This window comes from Diceros bicornis, chromosome 14 (genome assembly GCF_020826845.1).
Source record: "Diceros bicornis minor isolate mBicDic1 chromosome 14, mDicBic1.mat.cur, whole genome shotgun sequence".
In the NCBI taxonomy this organism is placed as follows: domain Eukaryota; kingdom Metazoa; phylum Chordata; class Mammalia; order Perissodactyla; family Rhinocerotidae; genus Diceros; species Diceros bicornis.
In genome coordinates this window covers 42,152,382-42,167,564 of record NC_080753.1, presented here as the reverse complement: position 1 = coordinate 42,167,564, position 15,183 = coordinate 42,152,382, and the positions used below count along the sequence as shown (strand labels likewise).

The 15,183-nt window shown below is 41.2% G+C and overlaps 2 protein-coding genes across 5 annotated transcripts; both read left to right on the top strand.

Moving 5' to 3' along the window:
• The first annotated feature begins 1,565 nt into the window (after positions 1–1,565).
• LOC131414044 (histone H1.4) lies at positions 1,566–2,357 on the top strand. Its single transcript, XM_058555087.1, has one exon. The coding sequence runs from the start codon at positions 1,615–1,617 to the stop codon at positions 2,272–2,274; it is 660 nt and encodes a 219-aa protein (XP_058411070.1). The 5' UTR covers positions 1,566–1,614; the 3' UTR covers positions 2,275–2,357.
• A 1,083-nt stretch (positions 2,358–3,440) lies between these two features.
• On the top strand, positions 3,441–11,931 carry LOC131414057 (histone H2B type 1-M). Of its 4 annotated transcripts, XR_009222097.1 has the most exons (4): positions 3,441–3,861; positions 4,187–7,417; positions 10,380–10,492; positions 11,537–11,931. XR_009222097.1 is itself a non-coding variant. In XM_058555101.1 (2 exons), exon 1 carries the CDS (start codon positions 3,472–3,474, stop codon positions 3,850–3,852), a length of 381 nt encoding a protein of 126 aa, XP_058411084.1. In that variant the 5' UTR covers positions 3,441–3,471; the 3' UTR covers positions 3,853–3,861; positions 11,537–11,931. The 4 variants fall into 4 exon arrangements, 1 of the variants encoding a protein (XP_058411084.1); XR_009222098.1 differs by lacking the exon at positions 4,187–7,417; XM_058555101.1 differs by lacking the exons at positions 4,187–7,417; positions 10,380–10,492.
• The last annotated feature ends 3,252 nt before the right edge of the window (positions 11,932–15,183 follow it).

Genomic DNA, 15,183 nt, shown 5'->3' with positions numbered 1-15,183 from the left:
TGTATTCTCTTTTATTTCAGTAGTAGTAGGGTCGGTCTGTTGAGTGTAGAGAAGATTTGGGGCAATGGAACTAAAAATTGATGTGATGTTCAATGCTATGTTACAACCAGCCACACTTGCAGAATAGTATCATATCACCTTATAGCACTGACCAAAATTTTATTTTGTCTGTCAAGTACATGCCTTGCAGTTTTTAAAGACAATTCTATCCAGACCATTTTCCAGGAATAGTTCTTTTAGTTGGGTTTGCATTGCCAAGATGTACTCTTTGTTGATTGGGTAACTGCCTAAACAAATCCATTAGTTCAGAGACCTTGCAAAGGATGTCTTCAGAGGGCAATAACTTAACTTGGATAGTCCATCAAAGCTCTGCTTCTGAGATGGAAATTTGAACTTGTCATTCAATCATACATGTAACTCATTTTCTTTTTTATGGAGCTCCGGGAAGCATAGAGCCATAATCTTCATGATTGAAGCCATATTTGGTGTGTAGACTAGTCATTCATCAGCTATTCAGTAATAACAGGGTCTGGGGTTCTCTAGTAATGGAAATAGGTATGTTATAATCTACACTTCTCATTTATTTCCCTTTACTATCGATGCTTGAATTTCAATTCTAGCTAGTATATTACAATCTGATCCTGAAACACATATCGAAAGAATTCAGCAAGACTGCAGACAAATTCTTCAAAGAGCACCTCCACTTCCAGTGACTTTATGGACATCATCTGCGTGTTATTTGAAAATTAATCTTTTTCCATCTTGTACCCTATGTGTTGGACTCCCCTTCCTTCCCAGATATCCTGAATTCAAGTTATCTAAACTCATGAAGCAGTTGTCCAGAGGAAGAGAAGCAACAGCCCCGCCCCCAACCCTTGGGAGCAGAAAGGAAAAGAATTATCCTAAGGAATTGTTAAAAATCCCAGATGCAGCAGACAGAAACAAACCATGGCTGTATAGGTTGATGTCCCAGGGGTCTAAAATTTAACCCCACATGGGCAATAATTTGTTTGGCATTAAACTAAACCAGTTTGATGAACTCAAATGCCCTCGGCTCAATAGGCAGGACTCTCCGAGGAGCCTGTGTTACTTCCCTCACTTAAGCGCAGATTTGTAATAAAAATCTTAATGCCAGTGGCATGGTTTTTGGACATATAAGAAGCTAACAACTTGCAGAATCATATTTGAGAGGTCAGAAAACTCCACAGTCAAAGGTCGATTTATAATTTGCGAAGAAAATAGAAAGTTTTGTTTCTCTCAGTTGAAATTTGGCGAGGACGGCGAGAAATATTGCTGGTTTTTGGCATAAGGTTTTGTGCTTTCCTCATAATTTGAGACCTGCGTGAAGCCTGAGGCTTCGGGGATCATTTTTTGAGAAAAATCAGGCAATTCGGTGTAGAGAATTTTGATATTTTTGACATTTTTTGAGGTGTAACAAACACAACTCGGGATCCGAGAGGACACTCTGCGGCTGCCAGCTAGGCGGGCTGGACAGCGCACCAATCACGGCGCAGCTCCGCCCTATATAAACGGGCGGGCGCAGCGCCGCGGCCCGAGTCCCGGCCAGTGTCTCTGCTTCCGGCTCGAATTGCTCTCTCCAAACCCGCCTTCAATATGTCTGAGACTGCGCCCGCCGCGCCCGCTGCTCCGGCCCCTGCCGAAAAAACGCCAGTGAAGAAAAAAGCCCGCAAGGCGGCAGGTGCCGGGAAGCGCAAAGCGTCGGGACCCCCAGTGTCCGAGCTCATCACCAAGGCTGTCGCTGCCTCTAAAGAGCGCAGTGGCGTGTCCCTGGCTGCGCTCAAGAAGGCGCTGGCGGCCGCTGGTTACGACGTGGAGAAGAACAACAGTCGCATCAAGTTGGGTCTGAAGAGCCTGGTGAGCAAGGGCACGCTGGTGCAGACCAAGGGCACTGGTGCGTCGGGTTCTTTTAAGCTCAACAAGAAGGCAGCCACTGGCGAAGCTAAGCCCAAGGCCAAGAAGGCGGGCGCGGCCAAGCCCAAGAAGCCTGCGGGAGCGGCTAAGAAGCCCAAGAAGACCACGGGGGCGGCCACCCCAAAGAAGAGCGCTAAAAAGACCCCAAAGAAGGCGAAGAAGCCTGCTGCGGCTGCGGGAGCCAAAAAGGCAAAGAGCCCCAAAAAGGCTAAAGCAGCCAGGCCCAAGAAGGCGCCCAAAAGCCCAGCGAAGGCCAAAGCGGTGAAACCCAAGGCGGCTAAACCAAAGACCGCCAAACCGAAGGCAGCCAAGCCAAAGAAGGCGGCAGCCAAGAAAAAGTAAGAAGTTTCCTTGGCCAACTGCTTGTGAGCTCAACACAACCCAAAGGCTCTTTTCAGAGCCACCCACAGATATCACATAAAGAGCTGTGGCACTTTTTAAAGGGGGCGTGGCTGTAAGCCCTGAAGCACGGGGCGGGCCCCCAGGGATGTGGTATGGGTTGCAGTAGTGAGTAATATCGTCCTCCGGTTGAACACGCCTGTGTCCTCGGAGAACTGCTGACTGAGGCCTGAGCGGGATAGGGGTGCCGGGTTTGAGTACCTGTCCATTGTCTCCAGAGCTCGGAGAGAAAATTCTGCAAATATTAGGAGTACGCCGGTTGTAAGTAGGTAGCTCGTAACACCCACCCCTGACCCCCACCTAGGATGCCATATGAAAGACCACAGATTTGGGGGCGAAAGTGATATTTCAAGTGTTGTTGCAGGACCTATGTTATGTAGGTGTTGGGAGATTGTAATGTTTCACCCAAAATTATCAGATGCACTCAGCATTTACCTATTGCGTTAAAGATTTACCGTTGTATGGGACACTTGCGTTCAGAACAAACCAAAAGGTAAAATTGGCAGATTTGGGCGAAGACGTTCCCGAATATTTTAACCATAATGGTTTATGGTAAAACAAGTTCGCAGGGTTTTTGGTAGAGAAAGATAAGGGAATGCAAACTTGAAAGGGTCACGCAGTCCAGCGTTATTGCTGAGCTTCTAGTGGTTGGGATTTGGTTAGCTGCTGCGGGGATAATGAGCTACTCAACAACCGCTGGCCCACCAGCTCTAGCAGCTAGGACATCAGCACAGCCACTAGGTGTCACTGGCGTGGGGCCCGGACCCAATGCACAAAGTTATTCTGGCGAGCACGGAGTTGCTTCCACTCACAAACCTAAAACTGGCCTCTTCGAAATAAAAGTTCCATCTCTTCGAGATGTACAGCCCCGTCGCTTGAAGAGGCCATTTATAGTAGCTTTGGGTAGCCTAGTATAGGCCTTCTGATTGGGTCGAAGCAAAGTAACCAAATAGCCAATGAAAAGGTAGACGTGCAACTATCATTTACATTCGTATTTGTGACGACACTAAAATTAATCCAATCATGAGCGAAATCTTACTAACCTAATTTGAATACCGCATCTATAAATAAATGTGGCCTCGCTGGGGGTGACTATTTTCCCAGGTGTTAGCGATAGTGTTGTGATTTTTTAACGTTACAATGCCTGAACCTACCAAGTCTGCTCCAGCCCCGAAAAAGGGCTCCAAGAAGGCGGTGACCAAGGCGCAGAAGAAAGACGGCAAGAAGCGCAAGCGCAGCCGCAAGGAGAGCTACTCCGTGTACGTGTACAAGGTGCTGAAGCAGGTTCACCCCGACACCGGCATCTCGTCCAAGGCCATGGGCATCATGAACTCGTTCGTCAACGACATCTTCGAGCGCATCGCGGGCGAGGCGTCGCGCCTGGCGCATTACAACAAGCGCTCGACCATCACGTCCAGGGAGATCCAGACGGCCGTGCGCCTGCTGCTGCCTGGGGAGCTGGCCAAGCACGCCGTGTCCGAGGGCACCAAGGCCGTCACCAAGTACACCAGCTCCAAGTAAACTTGTCAAGTAAGCGTCTTTACATCTAACCCCAAAGGCTCTTTTAAGAGCCACGCATGCTTTCAACAAGTGAGTTGTAATCCTTTTATTCCAAAGGCTATTCTCGGATTTCTCATACCAAATTTAAACCTATGCTACCGTTTTTGAATGCTGTATTACAGCTGCGTAGGAAATACTTGTAGGGTACCTAGACAATAACAAAACATAAATTGCGCGCTCATTATGGGCAAATAGAATTCCATAAAGCTATTCATCATTTACTGTCGCATAACTAGATAAGTAATTTGAACTGGAAATGCCATTTCAAGTGTACAGCTTTCGTTTCCGTGTGTAGGTCTCCAAGCTGATCCTGATGTTGATCCGGGACTTGGCGATGACTGCTCATCCAGAGCACGAAAGAGCATTTTCTGATAACTTTATTCTGCTCAGAATTTCTTTTCTTCTTTCTTTCTTAACATACAGATGTGTATTACTGAAAAAAGACTGAAGACAATGAGTTTTCACGGAAACACTACTGAGGTTTTTCTGGTTTGCTTGCTTTGCAATTGGTCTAATTTTTGCTTGAGGCTCTGAACAGCGAGTGGGGGAGGTAGAGGAGGAGCTTATACTGTGTCCTGAAGGCACCGAGGGAGAGAAAACGGAAGCCGCTTTTGAGACGCCTTCAAATCCTCTCAGTTACTACATCTTTTTTCCCAAAAAGTCCTATTTAATTTACAGCCTTTTGGCAGTATTCAGCTGTAATGTCCTCTGGGTCACAAAAGAGAAGCCCAATACTCAGTCCGTTAAGATGGCTGATTAGATAGACAATAGTTATCTCAGGACTGAGGCCCCCTTTTCAGTACCCTATACCCTTTCCCGGGTGTCCCCGAGTGTCAAGCATGGAGGGGAGGTAGAAAGGGAAGGGAAGCCCCTTCTGGCAGAATGGCTTAAGACTTTCGCTTCTGGGGAACGGATTATTGTGGAGAAAATAAATCTCGGAAAAGGGGCTGGAAGCTGGGATCGGGGAGTGGCCAGAAGGAAAGGAATCAACGGTTCAGAGTTGACTAAAAAAATTGCAAGGTAGATGAGGCTGGGCTGGGAGTGAAGTGCTGGTTGAGATAGAGAATTTATGTGGATGGTATTTGGTGAGGGAGGAATGAATTTAGAAATTCTAGTCTCCTCACGATTTCCCAAACAAACACAGATTCATAGATTATGAGGATAGATTTTCCACAATATGGCAAGCTGGGTACCTGAATGGACAATTAAAATCTAGAATAATCTTTTTTAAATTCTTAAAAGCAAGGAAGAGCCACTAAGAAAGTAAGGAACTCTCAGGCCCAGGGGCTTGGCCTGTGTGAAACACCAAGGGCCACAACTGCCTTTCACCCAAACCTGAGCTTTGGTTTTTAGGGTGTTATGTGAAGCCTGTCCATGGTAGGGAGGCTTATAAGAAATCTTTCCCTGTGAATCTGAGAGACCAGATCAAAAGCCATGTCCTTAGGGTAGAAGGATGAACTAGAAATAGACACACACACACTCACCACAGATGATTGCAAAGAGCCTGCCCTGCACCTAGGTGCTGAGCAGGGAAGATTCCGCCACTGAGAACTGTGTACTACAAGCCAGCCTTCACATTTGACTTGTGCCTGGCATTAACATCACAGAGATTCTAGGCTGAGAATTTAACTTAGGGATGTTCCAAGCTGGGTTTGTGCCCCTGAGCACCTGGTAAAAGCAAATCCAAATCCTCTCTGGAGGAATAAGCTTCATTTTAGGTCTCAATAAATCCCGGCAGATAAAATATCAAAGAAAATGAATGAGCAGCTTCACAAGCAAAATTAACCAAACATACCGTGAAACAAGACACCATGACCAAAAATAACAAGAGTAGCAGACAACAGACACAAAAAGAGTAAAAAGAGGCAACGAACAGATACAGATTTGTGACTAACTTTAATATCTTAAAAAAAAAAAACCAAAACTTTGAAATATGTTAAGGGACTAAGAATACAAAGTAGGACCACACAGACTTAATAAAAGAACCAAATAGAAATTCTAGAAATAAATGTATAGATATACATATATTTATACAATTAATTATAACAGAATTAAAATTAAAAGCTTACTAGATGGGTTTTATTAGCCAATTGGACCCAGCTGAAGAATTTTAATGAACTATATAACCAGATCTTAAGGAATTATCCAAAATGCAGATAGAAAATGTAAAAGGGAGTGTAAGAGATCTGGAATTAGTAGTGAAATTGTCTGACGTGCATCTGCTTGTAGTACTGGAAGTGTAACCAGAGAGAATGATGCAGAATTGAGATTTAAAAGATCATGGCAGAGAATTTTTTAGAATTGATGGATTACTCATAATTAAAAATAAATTCAATAGAGTGAAAAATGATACAACAAAAAAGGGGAGGTCACTGTGTGACACTGAACTAAGCCCTATAAATTCTTACAACATGAAATGCTGATTTTCAAAGGGTTTTGCCTTCTAATCTGTGTTGACAGATGGCGGCGTCAGACTGAAGAAGCACTGTTTGCAGTTCTGTGGAGGGGCAGGATAATTGAGTAATTGATTATTTACGTGCATTTTGTACCTAGTTAATTACCAAATTCTGTTAATTCTAATCAATATTTAATGGCATCTTGATTTTCATTGCATATAATACTATCACTAGCAAATAAAAATGTTTGACATTCTTTCCAATAACTGTTTCTGTTAATTGCTTTTATCATGTTATTGTGTTAGCTAAAATTATAAACTATCCCATATTAGACATGCTAGCAGGCATCACCATCTTTTTCCTCATGTTGATGGACATGGATTTGGTAGTTCACGATTTATAATAATGCTTGCTTGTGTGTGTGTATGTGCGTGGGGTAGTCTTTATTGTGTTGATGTAATTTCCTTCTAATTCTATTTTAAGAGTTTTTACCAAGAATGATTTATGAATTTTTGGCATCTGATGAAATCATGTGCTTTTTATCTTTTAACCTATTGCAGTGAAGTACAGGTAGATTTCCTAATGTGGATCCATTCTTGCATTCCTAGTCCAAAATTTCTTTGGTCATGTTGTATTATTATCATAAACAATGGCTGGATAAATTTTAATATTTTATGTGGATTTTTTTCCATTTCTAATCATACATAAAATCATTCCATAATTTTCTTTTTTGGGTGTACCTTTATCAGATTTTGTCATTAAGATTATGCTACCTTCAAAAACTTAATTGTGGGGCTCTCCTCTATTAATTATCTATTGCTGTATAACAAATTATTCCCAAACTGAGCAGCTCAAATCAGTGAACATTTATTATCTCATTTAGTATCTGTGGATCAGGAATCCAGAAGTGACTTAGCTAGATGGTTATGGCTCAAGTTCTCTCATGAGACTACAGTCAAGATGTAAGCATAGGCTGCAGGCATCTGAAGGCTTGACTGTAGCTGGAGGATTCTCTTCCAAGGTGGCTCACTCCCATGCCAGACAAGCTCCTGTTGGCTGTTGGCAGGAAGACCTCAGTTCATTGCTGCATAGACCTCTCTGGAAGGCTAATTGACTGTCTTCAAAACATGGTAACCGTCATTCCCTAGAAAGAGAAATCAGAGACAGAGCAGGAGAAATAAGCCACAATGTCTTTTATGACCTAGTTTTGAACGTCACACACTGACACTTCTACCACTTTCTATTCATTAGAAGCAAATCATTTAAATCTGGCATATTTCAGAAGGGGAATTAGGCTCCATCTTTTGAGGTAAGGATAGTAAAAGAATTTGTGGACATATTTTAAAGTCACCACATATAATTTTTATGTTTTAAATACTTGAATGTAAAAAGTATTTGTCTTTTAACAGTTAGATAAAAATCAACCGTAAAATCACCTGAGCCTAACATCTTTTAACTGTTAGACTTTTAAGAATTGCAGCAACTTAGATTATAATTGACCACTACCCACAGAGACAAAGGTCCATAAAACTCCCACATGAGATCCTGATGGACTTTTCCCTGAGGTTGTAAAGGACAAAACAGTGGCCTCTACAGTTAAATAAAACATTAGCTCAGCACACAGCAGGCACTTAAAAATAGTATTGAATGAATTTAATTAATTCATCTAAGAAATCCTAAACTGCAATCAGTAAAGCAAATCTCTGGTAGATGATCATTGTTGGAATGTTCAACAAACTAATAGGTTTTGCTTTTTGCAAGAAAACAAATTAAAGGAGGAAATAAATACAATAAAAAGTTAAAATCCCATATACTGTGGCATATGAAAATATAAGAAAATAACCATATGGAAAAATACAAATTAATTTAAAATTGACAAGAAGTTAAAGCTAATTTAATAATTTATTTAAAATATAGAAGTTAAGATTAATGATTGAGTAACATTATAAAAAATGCAATGTTTAAAGTGTAAGGTAATAGATTAAGAGTTAGCAGAAAGAGGAAAAGGAGAAGAATTTAGTCATGAAGGCTTATAAGGAGATTCTTGACATGTGTCAAAATGCCCTAGTAAATTGTACCATGGCTATAGTTCAGAGTATTTATTTATAAATCAGTTCATTTAAGAGATAGTCATTGGGGGCCTGCCTGGTGGCACAGGTGGTTAAGTGCGCGCACTCCACTGCAGCGGCCTGGGGTTCACGGGTTCGGTTCCTGGGCACGCACTGACACACCGCTTGTCAAGCCATGCTGTGGCGGCGTCCCATATAAAGTGGAGGAAGATGGGCACGGATGTTAGCTCAGGGCCAATCTTCCTCAGCAAAAAGAGGAGGATTGGCAGGTGTTAGCTCAGGGCCAATCTTCCTCACACAAAAAAGAGATAGTCATTGAATGACTCTGGACCAGTCACTGGTATGGGCACTGGAGATACAAAGAGAGATAAGGTTGACCTTGACCTCTGGAGCCCTCAGTTTTGTAGACTGTCAAGGAAGCTTACAGCTAATTGCATTCCTTTTTCTTTATCTTTCAGTAGGCCTAAAAAGTGTTTATCACTCTTTGGAAATCTGCAGGCAGGTGAACAGACTTGGCTCATATGAGAACTACCAAATTCATTAAATTAAGGCAAAAATATTCATCCCGATTTTTGGGTAATAAAAATAGTAACATTAATACCATTGTGACACAGTGCGAAATTAAGGAACAGTCTGTGAGACTGACCTCACATCTGATACCAACTGCAGAGTGCAGGGGTCTCCAAAACCACCCTCAGATTTGATAATTCACTAGAAGGACTCACAGAGCTCACTAAAAGCTACTATAGTCAACGTTAGGGTTAATTACACCAAAAGGATATAAATGAAAATCAGCCAAAGGAAGACACACATGGAGCAGAGCCTAGGAGGGTTCCAAACTGGAGCTTCTAGTAGTCCTTTCCCAGTGGAGTCATGGAGAGTGTTAATGCCTGCCTGCAACAATGTGTGACAACACAATACATATTGCCAACTAGAGAGACTCAACCAAGTCTTGGTGTCCAGGCTTTTACTGGAGCTTTATCATATAGACATGACTGACTGCCTGAGTGGCTGATCTTTAGTCTTCAGTCCTTCTTGATGTAGTGCAGATACCATGTGGCTCAAAGCCCCCAGCAGAAATGATGGTATTAGACTATCCAGTGTAGCCCAAGACCTCCTGGTAAACAAAGATATTCTTATCATGCAGGACATTCCAAGAGCCTAGAGATCACCTCCCAGCAAAGGGAAAAGGCCACGCCTCTCTTTGCATGGGGTTAACCCTATACCACACATATAGTCATTACAAAAACTATATTTTTACAATTTTGAATTAGATATCTATCATTGACCATAGCTTGAGTTCTAGAATTATTTGCTTTTTATGATTGTTCTGCCACATAGTTTTGGACATTTAGATTGACTGTGGACCCAGAAATTATAAAGAGATTTCTTATTGAAGACTTTTTTATGCTTGAATCAAATGAACAACTTCAGCAGCCTCCTCCTTGATTTATGCTCCCAACTGCCCTCCAAACCCTGGCTGCAGGAAAAGAAGATTTAGGAGACGTAGAGATCATTTTGGGAGCAAGTTCAGAGTTCTTGAAATTCATTGTGGTAGCATGGGCATTCAGTGCTAAATAGAAAAAAAAAGGTTCCTTTTCTTTACATGCACAGCAGCAGTTGAGTGGCTTTTCCTTTCATAAACTATGAGATTTGCTACCACGGACAGGGAACAGGACTTGTAGAAAAGTAAAAGAATTACGCTTTAGGGGCCGGCCCCGTGGCTCGGTGGTTAAGTGTGTGCGCTCTGCTGCTGGCGGCCCGGGTTCGGATCCCGGGCGCGCACCGACGCACTGCTCCTCCGGCCATGCTGAGGCCGCGTCCCACATACAGCAACTGGAAGGATGTGCAACTATGACATACAACTATCTACTGGGGCTTTGGGGGAAAAAATAAATAAATAAAATCTTTAAAAGAATTATGCTTTAGAATTTTGTTTAAAACTTTAACAGTGAGTGTTAAGCTGTATTTCATAAATAAAAAACAATGTAAATATCACAGCCAAATTATGGCTATTTTTTAGGAAAGGAGGAGGAGGAGCATGAGGAAAACAAGAACAAACGTGAGCAAAATTGAGAAGGACTCAGAAAAGGAATGGAAGAAGCAGACTGCTACTACAAAAGGGAGAGAAAGAATGTAGAGACCAAAGAGAAGCCTACAGCAGACTGTAGTAGGAGAAAGGCAGAAAGAAAAAAAGAGGGAGATGAGTAGATAGACTTTGTCGTACATTTGATATTTCAGCTGGGTATAATACCAGTTACATATCTGCAATACTCCCCACATTTCTTGGGTTTGGGGTTGAGCGAATTGATTAAAATGTCACTATATTTGGGAGACTTTGACCAGCAGATGTAAAATGGCACCCTTCTATATTCATTTTTAACTTGCTTTATTCATCAGTTAGCACTAACGGATATAAATTTATTTGCTTATTGTTTGTTTTCTCTCCCCATTCTCAAGACTATAAGCTCCACTGGGACAGGGTCAGTCTTTTTTGCTGACTCCCTAATGCCTAAGGCTGTTCCAGACACACAGTAGGCTCTCAACAAGTATTTGTGGTATGATATAATTAATTAGTTGAGGTACACATAAATCTATAACGACAGGAATAGAGGCCAGAGCTGAGTTGTCAAAAAGGTTCAATTGAATGAGTGACTCAGTCTTTCTGGGTCTCACTTTCCAAATTTATGCAACAAGAGTAATAATAGTACAATACTTCTTAGAGTTATTTTAAGGATTAAGAGAGATAATTCACATAAAGCTCTTAAAACACGTATGGACATTTAGTAAGCACTTAGCAATTGTTAGCAATTATTATATTTTCCTTAGTCACTGAATTAAAATGAAAATCAAAGTGGCTAATTCTCTTCTGGTCAACAACTAAAGGGAAAGAATATAAGCTTTTGAACTATTTGAATCCCACCTCAAGAAAGGTAGCTGGGGAATTTGGATCAAAGATCATATTATTCAGGAATATTTCTTGACTAAGCGTGATTTGACGCATTATCTGTTAAGGCTAATAATGACTAAGGTGTAGGTAATGCTGGAGCAGAGAGTCCTCACTGCACATTATACAAGCACGTGTAAACAGAACCCTATTTGTATAGCAAATATTAATGCTATATGGCATTATGGCAAAATGGCACCTAACAAATAAACCCTTTTTATTTCTTCAATCAGGGAGAGATATAAGTGCAGAGAAGAAATGAATGCAAACAATAACTGAAAATGTGAATCTGCCCATAGAAGTTATGAAGTATGAAGTCTGATCTGCCTGAAAATGATTGATTAGTGTGTATATCCCATCCAAATCCAATCCATCCTGGCTGGCTGCACATTGGTTCATCAAAAGGAGATCATTACCTGAGTGGGAGAGCCTAAACAAGGTGTTTTAGCTTTTTCATTTTATTTTTTGTTTGAATTATAAAAATAGAATTTACTTCTGTTACAGGCCTAGTTACTGGGAATTCATTATTTACCATGGACTACCTTTGCTGGGAGAAGTCAGAATGAGAGGATGGCAAAACATTTGTAAATGAGATGTTATGATTAATAAAATTTGTGGATAATTGGAATTCTGCACTCATCGTTGATTCAAGTCCTTCTCCTAAGATCTCCCCTTTCTAGACATACAATTTATTTATTTTTCACTTTATTTTCTGGCATCAAGGTCTGAGTGGGTAAGGCCTAAGCATTGTTTCGGCTTTGGTAACGATCTTGAAGGTAAACAACTTAGTTTAGTTAAGCTGACATTTGAGAGGTCACTTTCAACATCTGAATTAAGGAAAACACAATACTTCGAAGCATTCTCAAACTTAAGTGTGCACCAAAATCACCTGAAAAATTCTGAATCTTCAGTTGGTTTTAAAAACACAGATTGCTGGGCCTCACCCACCCAGAAGTTTCTGATTCACTAGATCTGGAATAGGATCCAGTAATTTGCATTTCTCAATTATACAGGTGCTGATGCTGCTGGTGGGGACCACACTTGGAGAACTGTGATTTAAATAGGACATTGGATTTCTCTGAAATGCTTCTACCAAATAGCCACACAAAACCGAAAAATCACACTGAGGTTTAAAGTGGAAGGTGAGAAGTCCTGAAAATTGGCAGACACCGTCCTCTTGCCGGCGCAGCCACGCAGGGGTGGAAAGGCTATCAGGAACCTCCACGCCCCGCCTCTGCCGACCCCCATGTAGCCACGCCCCTCAACGCCGGCTCTCCCAATGGGCCGTCCCGCCCCGCCCCTCCACGCCGGCTCCCTCATTGGGCAGTGTCGCCGGGCCTTACGTCCCCCCTTTTCGCCACAGAGCCTCACGTTACGCATACGCCACGTTACGCTACTCCGGCTCCCCTAAGGGGCCGCGGTTGCGCTTGCGTCCGCCAGTCGCTTGTGCCCGGGAAGTTTCCCCGTGGCCGCCCCTTGCTGGTGCGCAGACCTTGCCGACCCGGCGTCTGTCTTCAGGCTGCTACCCCCTCACCCCGAGAGTCGGAACAATCCACTGCGTCCTTCGCAGATAAAAACAGAACCGAGCAGTTTGAAGACCGAGAAGCAGAGCAACAGCTCTCTATTGGTCTTTGCCTTTCTCTCCCGACTGTTTATCTGAGCTCGCGCTTCCCGTCATCCCCAGTGGCGGAAGACCCCTCATCACTAATTCTCCAGGACACCTTGCTTGCACCACCCCTGTTTATTGTCCTCACATTTACTGGGCACTTTGTGTGAGGATTAAGTGTGTGTGAATATGTATGTGTATGGATAATCATTATTTCCTACTTGAATAACTATGTTTTTAAACTGTGTCTTCAGAAGCTCACAGGGCCAACATCCGTCAGGCACAATAGGCACAGGGCCCAGGGCCCACAGTACTTGTAGAGGCTTACGAAAATATTTTAATTTCTTGTAAAATCTGAAGAAAAAAATGAACTTTTAGGTGGACAGAAAACGTTCTGATATATAATATTAATATATTAATCTTCATATAATTTTAATAAGGTTATTATTTGTGTTATATTTTTAATGGAGGAAGGAACCCACGAAGGCAAAAGTGCATAGGGCCCACGAAAGACAGTGCAGCCTGGTTTGCAGGTAGCACATAGCCTTTCCCAGTTATTTTTATTTACTACTTTTTTTTTGGCAAATACCCAGGCACATTGTCACCTGTTTTCCAGATGATTACTCATTTAATCCTGGTAACACACCTGTGAACTATCGTTAACCCAGTTTTACCAAGGAATATATTAAATCACACAAAGCTTAAAATGATTTGCCCAAAGTCATACAGTTAATAAATGGCAGAGGGGATTCTGATCCAGGCAGTTTAGCTACAGGGTCCCTGCTCCAAACCATTACACTAAAGACATTATCTCTTGATAGCTCTAAGCAATTAATCCAATTAACAGCAGATAAAATTTAGACCAAACTCTAGCCAGGCTCCTCTGCACCTTCTTGACTTGGCCTATCAAGACTTGAACAAACACTAACATAGTCTCTAACAGCTCAAGGCTGTATCCCTAGGATGACCCTAGCCTCTCTTAAAGTGCCTGCCCTAAGACCTACCAAGTCAAGACCCACCACTCCTTTTTTCTTTCTTTCGTTTTTTTGAATTATACTTACTATTTTTGTTCATCAACATGCATTTTACAATGCTTTACCAAAAATCTCGTGGGGTTTTGTAGCATAATATTGAATTTTTAGGTTATTTTGGAATTTATGAACACTTGAGCATATTGAGTCATCACAAAACATAAGCACAGTACAGTGTATATCTATCTCTTAATTTAAGTGGATCTTGTTTTGTATCCTTCAATGACATTTCATAGTTTTATTCATATAGATTTGGAATATTTTTTCTTGGACTTAGAATCCTTAGAATGTGTTGTACTGTTGTGAATGATGTCTGATTTTTCCATTTCAGTCCCAGATAGGTCATTGCTAATGTCTAGAAAGGCCATGAATTTTTATGTGGTGCTCATATATCCATCAACCCTGTTGAGCTCTGTTAGATCTAATTGTTTGTTTATAGATTCTAATGGATTTTTACAATGAGATATTATTTTCAAACAATAAAGACAACATCTTTTCTTATTGAATCTTTATTCTTAATTCTAGTCCTTGTCTCACGGTATTGGCCGGGCCCTTGGTGCCATGTTGAATAGGAATAATACCACAGAACTTTTGTCTTTCTTTTGACGCTTTAGGAATCCTTTTAAAATTGCACCATTAAATGTTATGCTCACTGAAGATTCTCCCTATGAAGTAAGTAGCTACTCCTCATTCTAGTCTGTTGAAAATGTTTATGATGAGGGAGTGTTATATTCTAGCAAATACTCTCAGTATCTATGGAGATGATAATAGCTTTTCTTTATTAATATCTTACACTGGCAGATTTATGATGTTAAACTTTTCTTCCATTTCTGGAATAAACCCTACATGATATATCATTATTTTAAAAATAATATGTTAAAAATAATATGGCCTCTTCGTTTCCATTTGCTTGTATTTTAAATAGAGCTTTTTTTAATGAATCTTCATAAGTAAGATGAGAGTATAATTTTCTATCTTGTCTCTTTCTTTGTTTCTCTCTCTCTTTTTTTCATTTTTTTGGTATTGTTCCTGTCCGGTTTAGATAAGGGTATACAATTTCAAAAGAAAAGAAGGAGGAAAGCTGTTTTTTCTATTGAAACTGCTTCTGTAAAATAGGGATTACCAATTCCTTAAATTTCACTAAAACTTGTAAAACCCAACTGCGCTTGGTATTATTTGGGTTGAAAAGTACAGGAGAGATTTTTTTTAAACTGCCATATTTCCTTAATCATGGCTTGTTTAT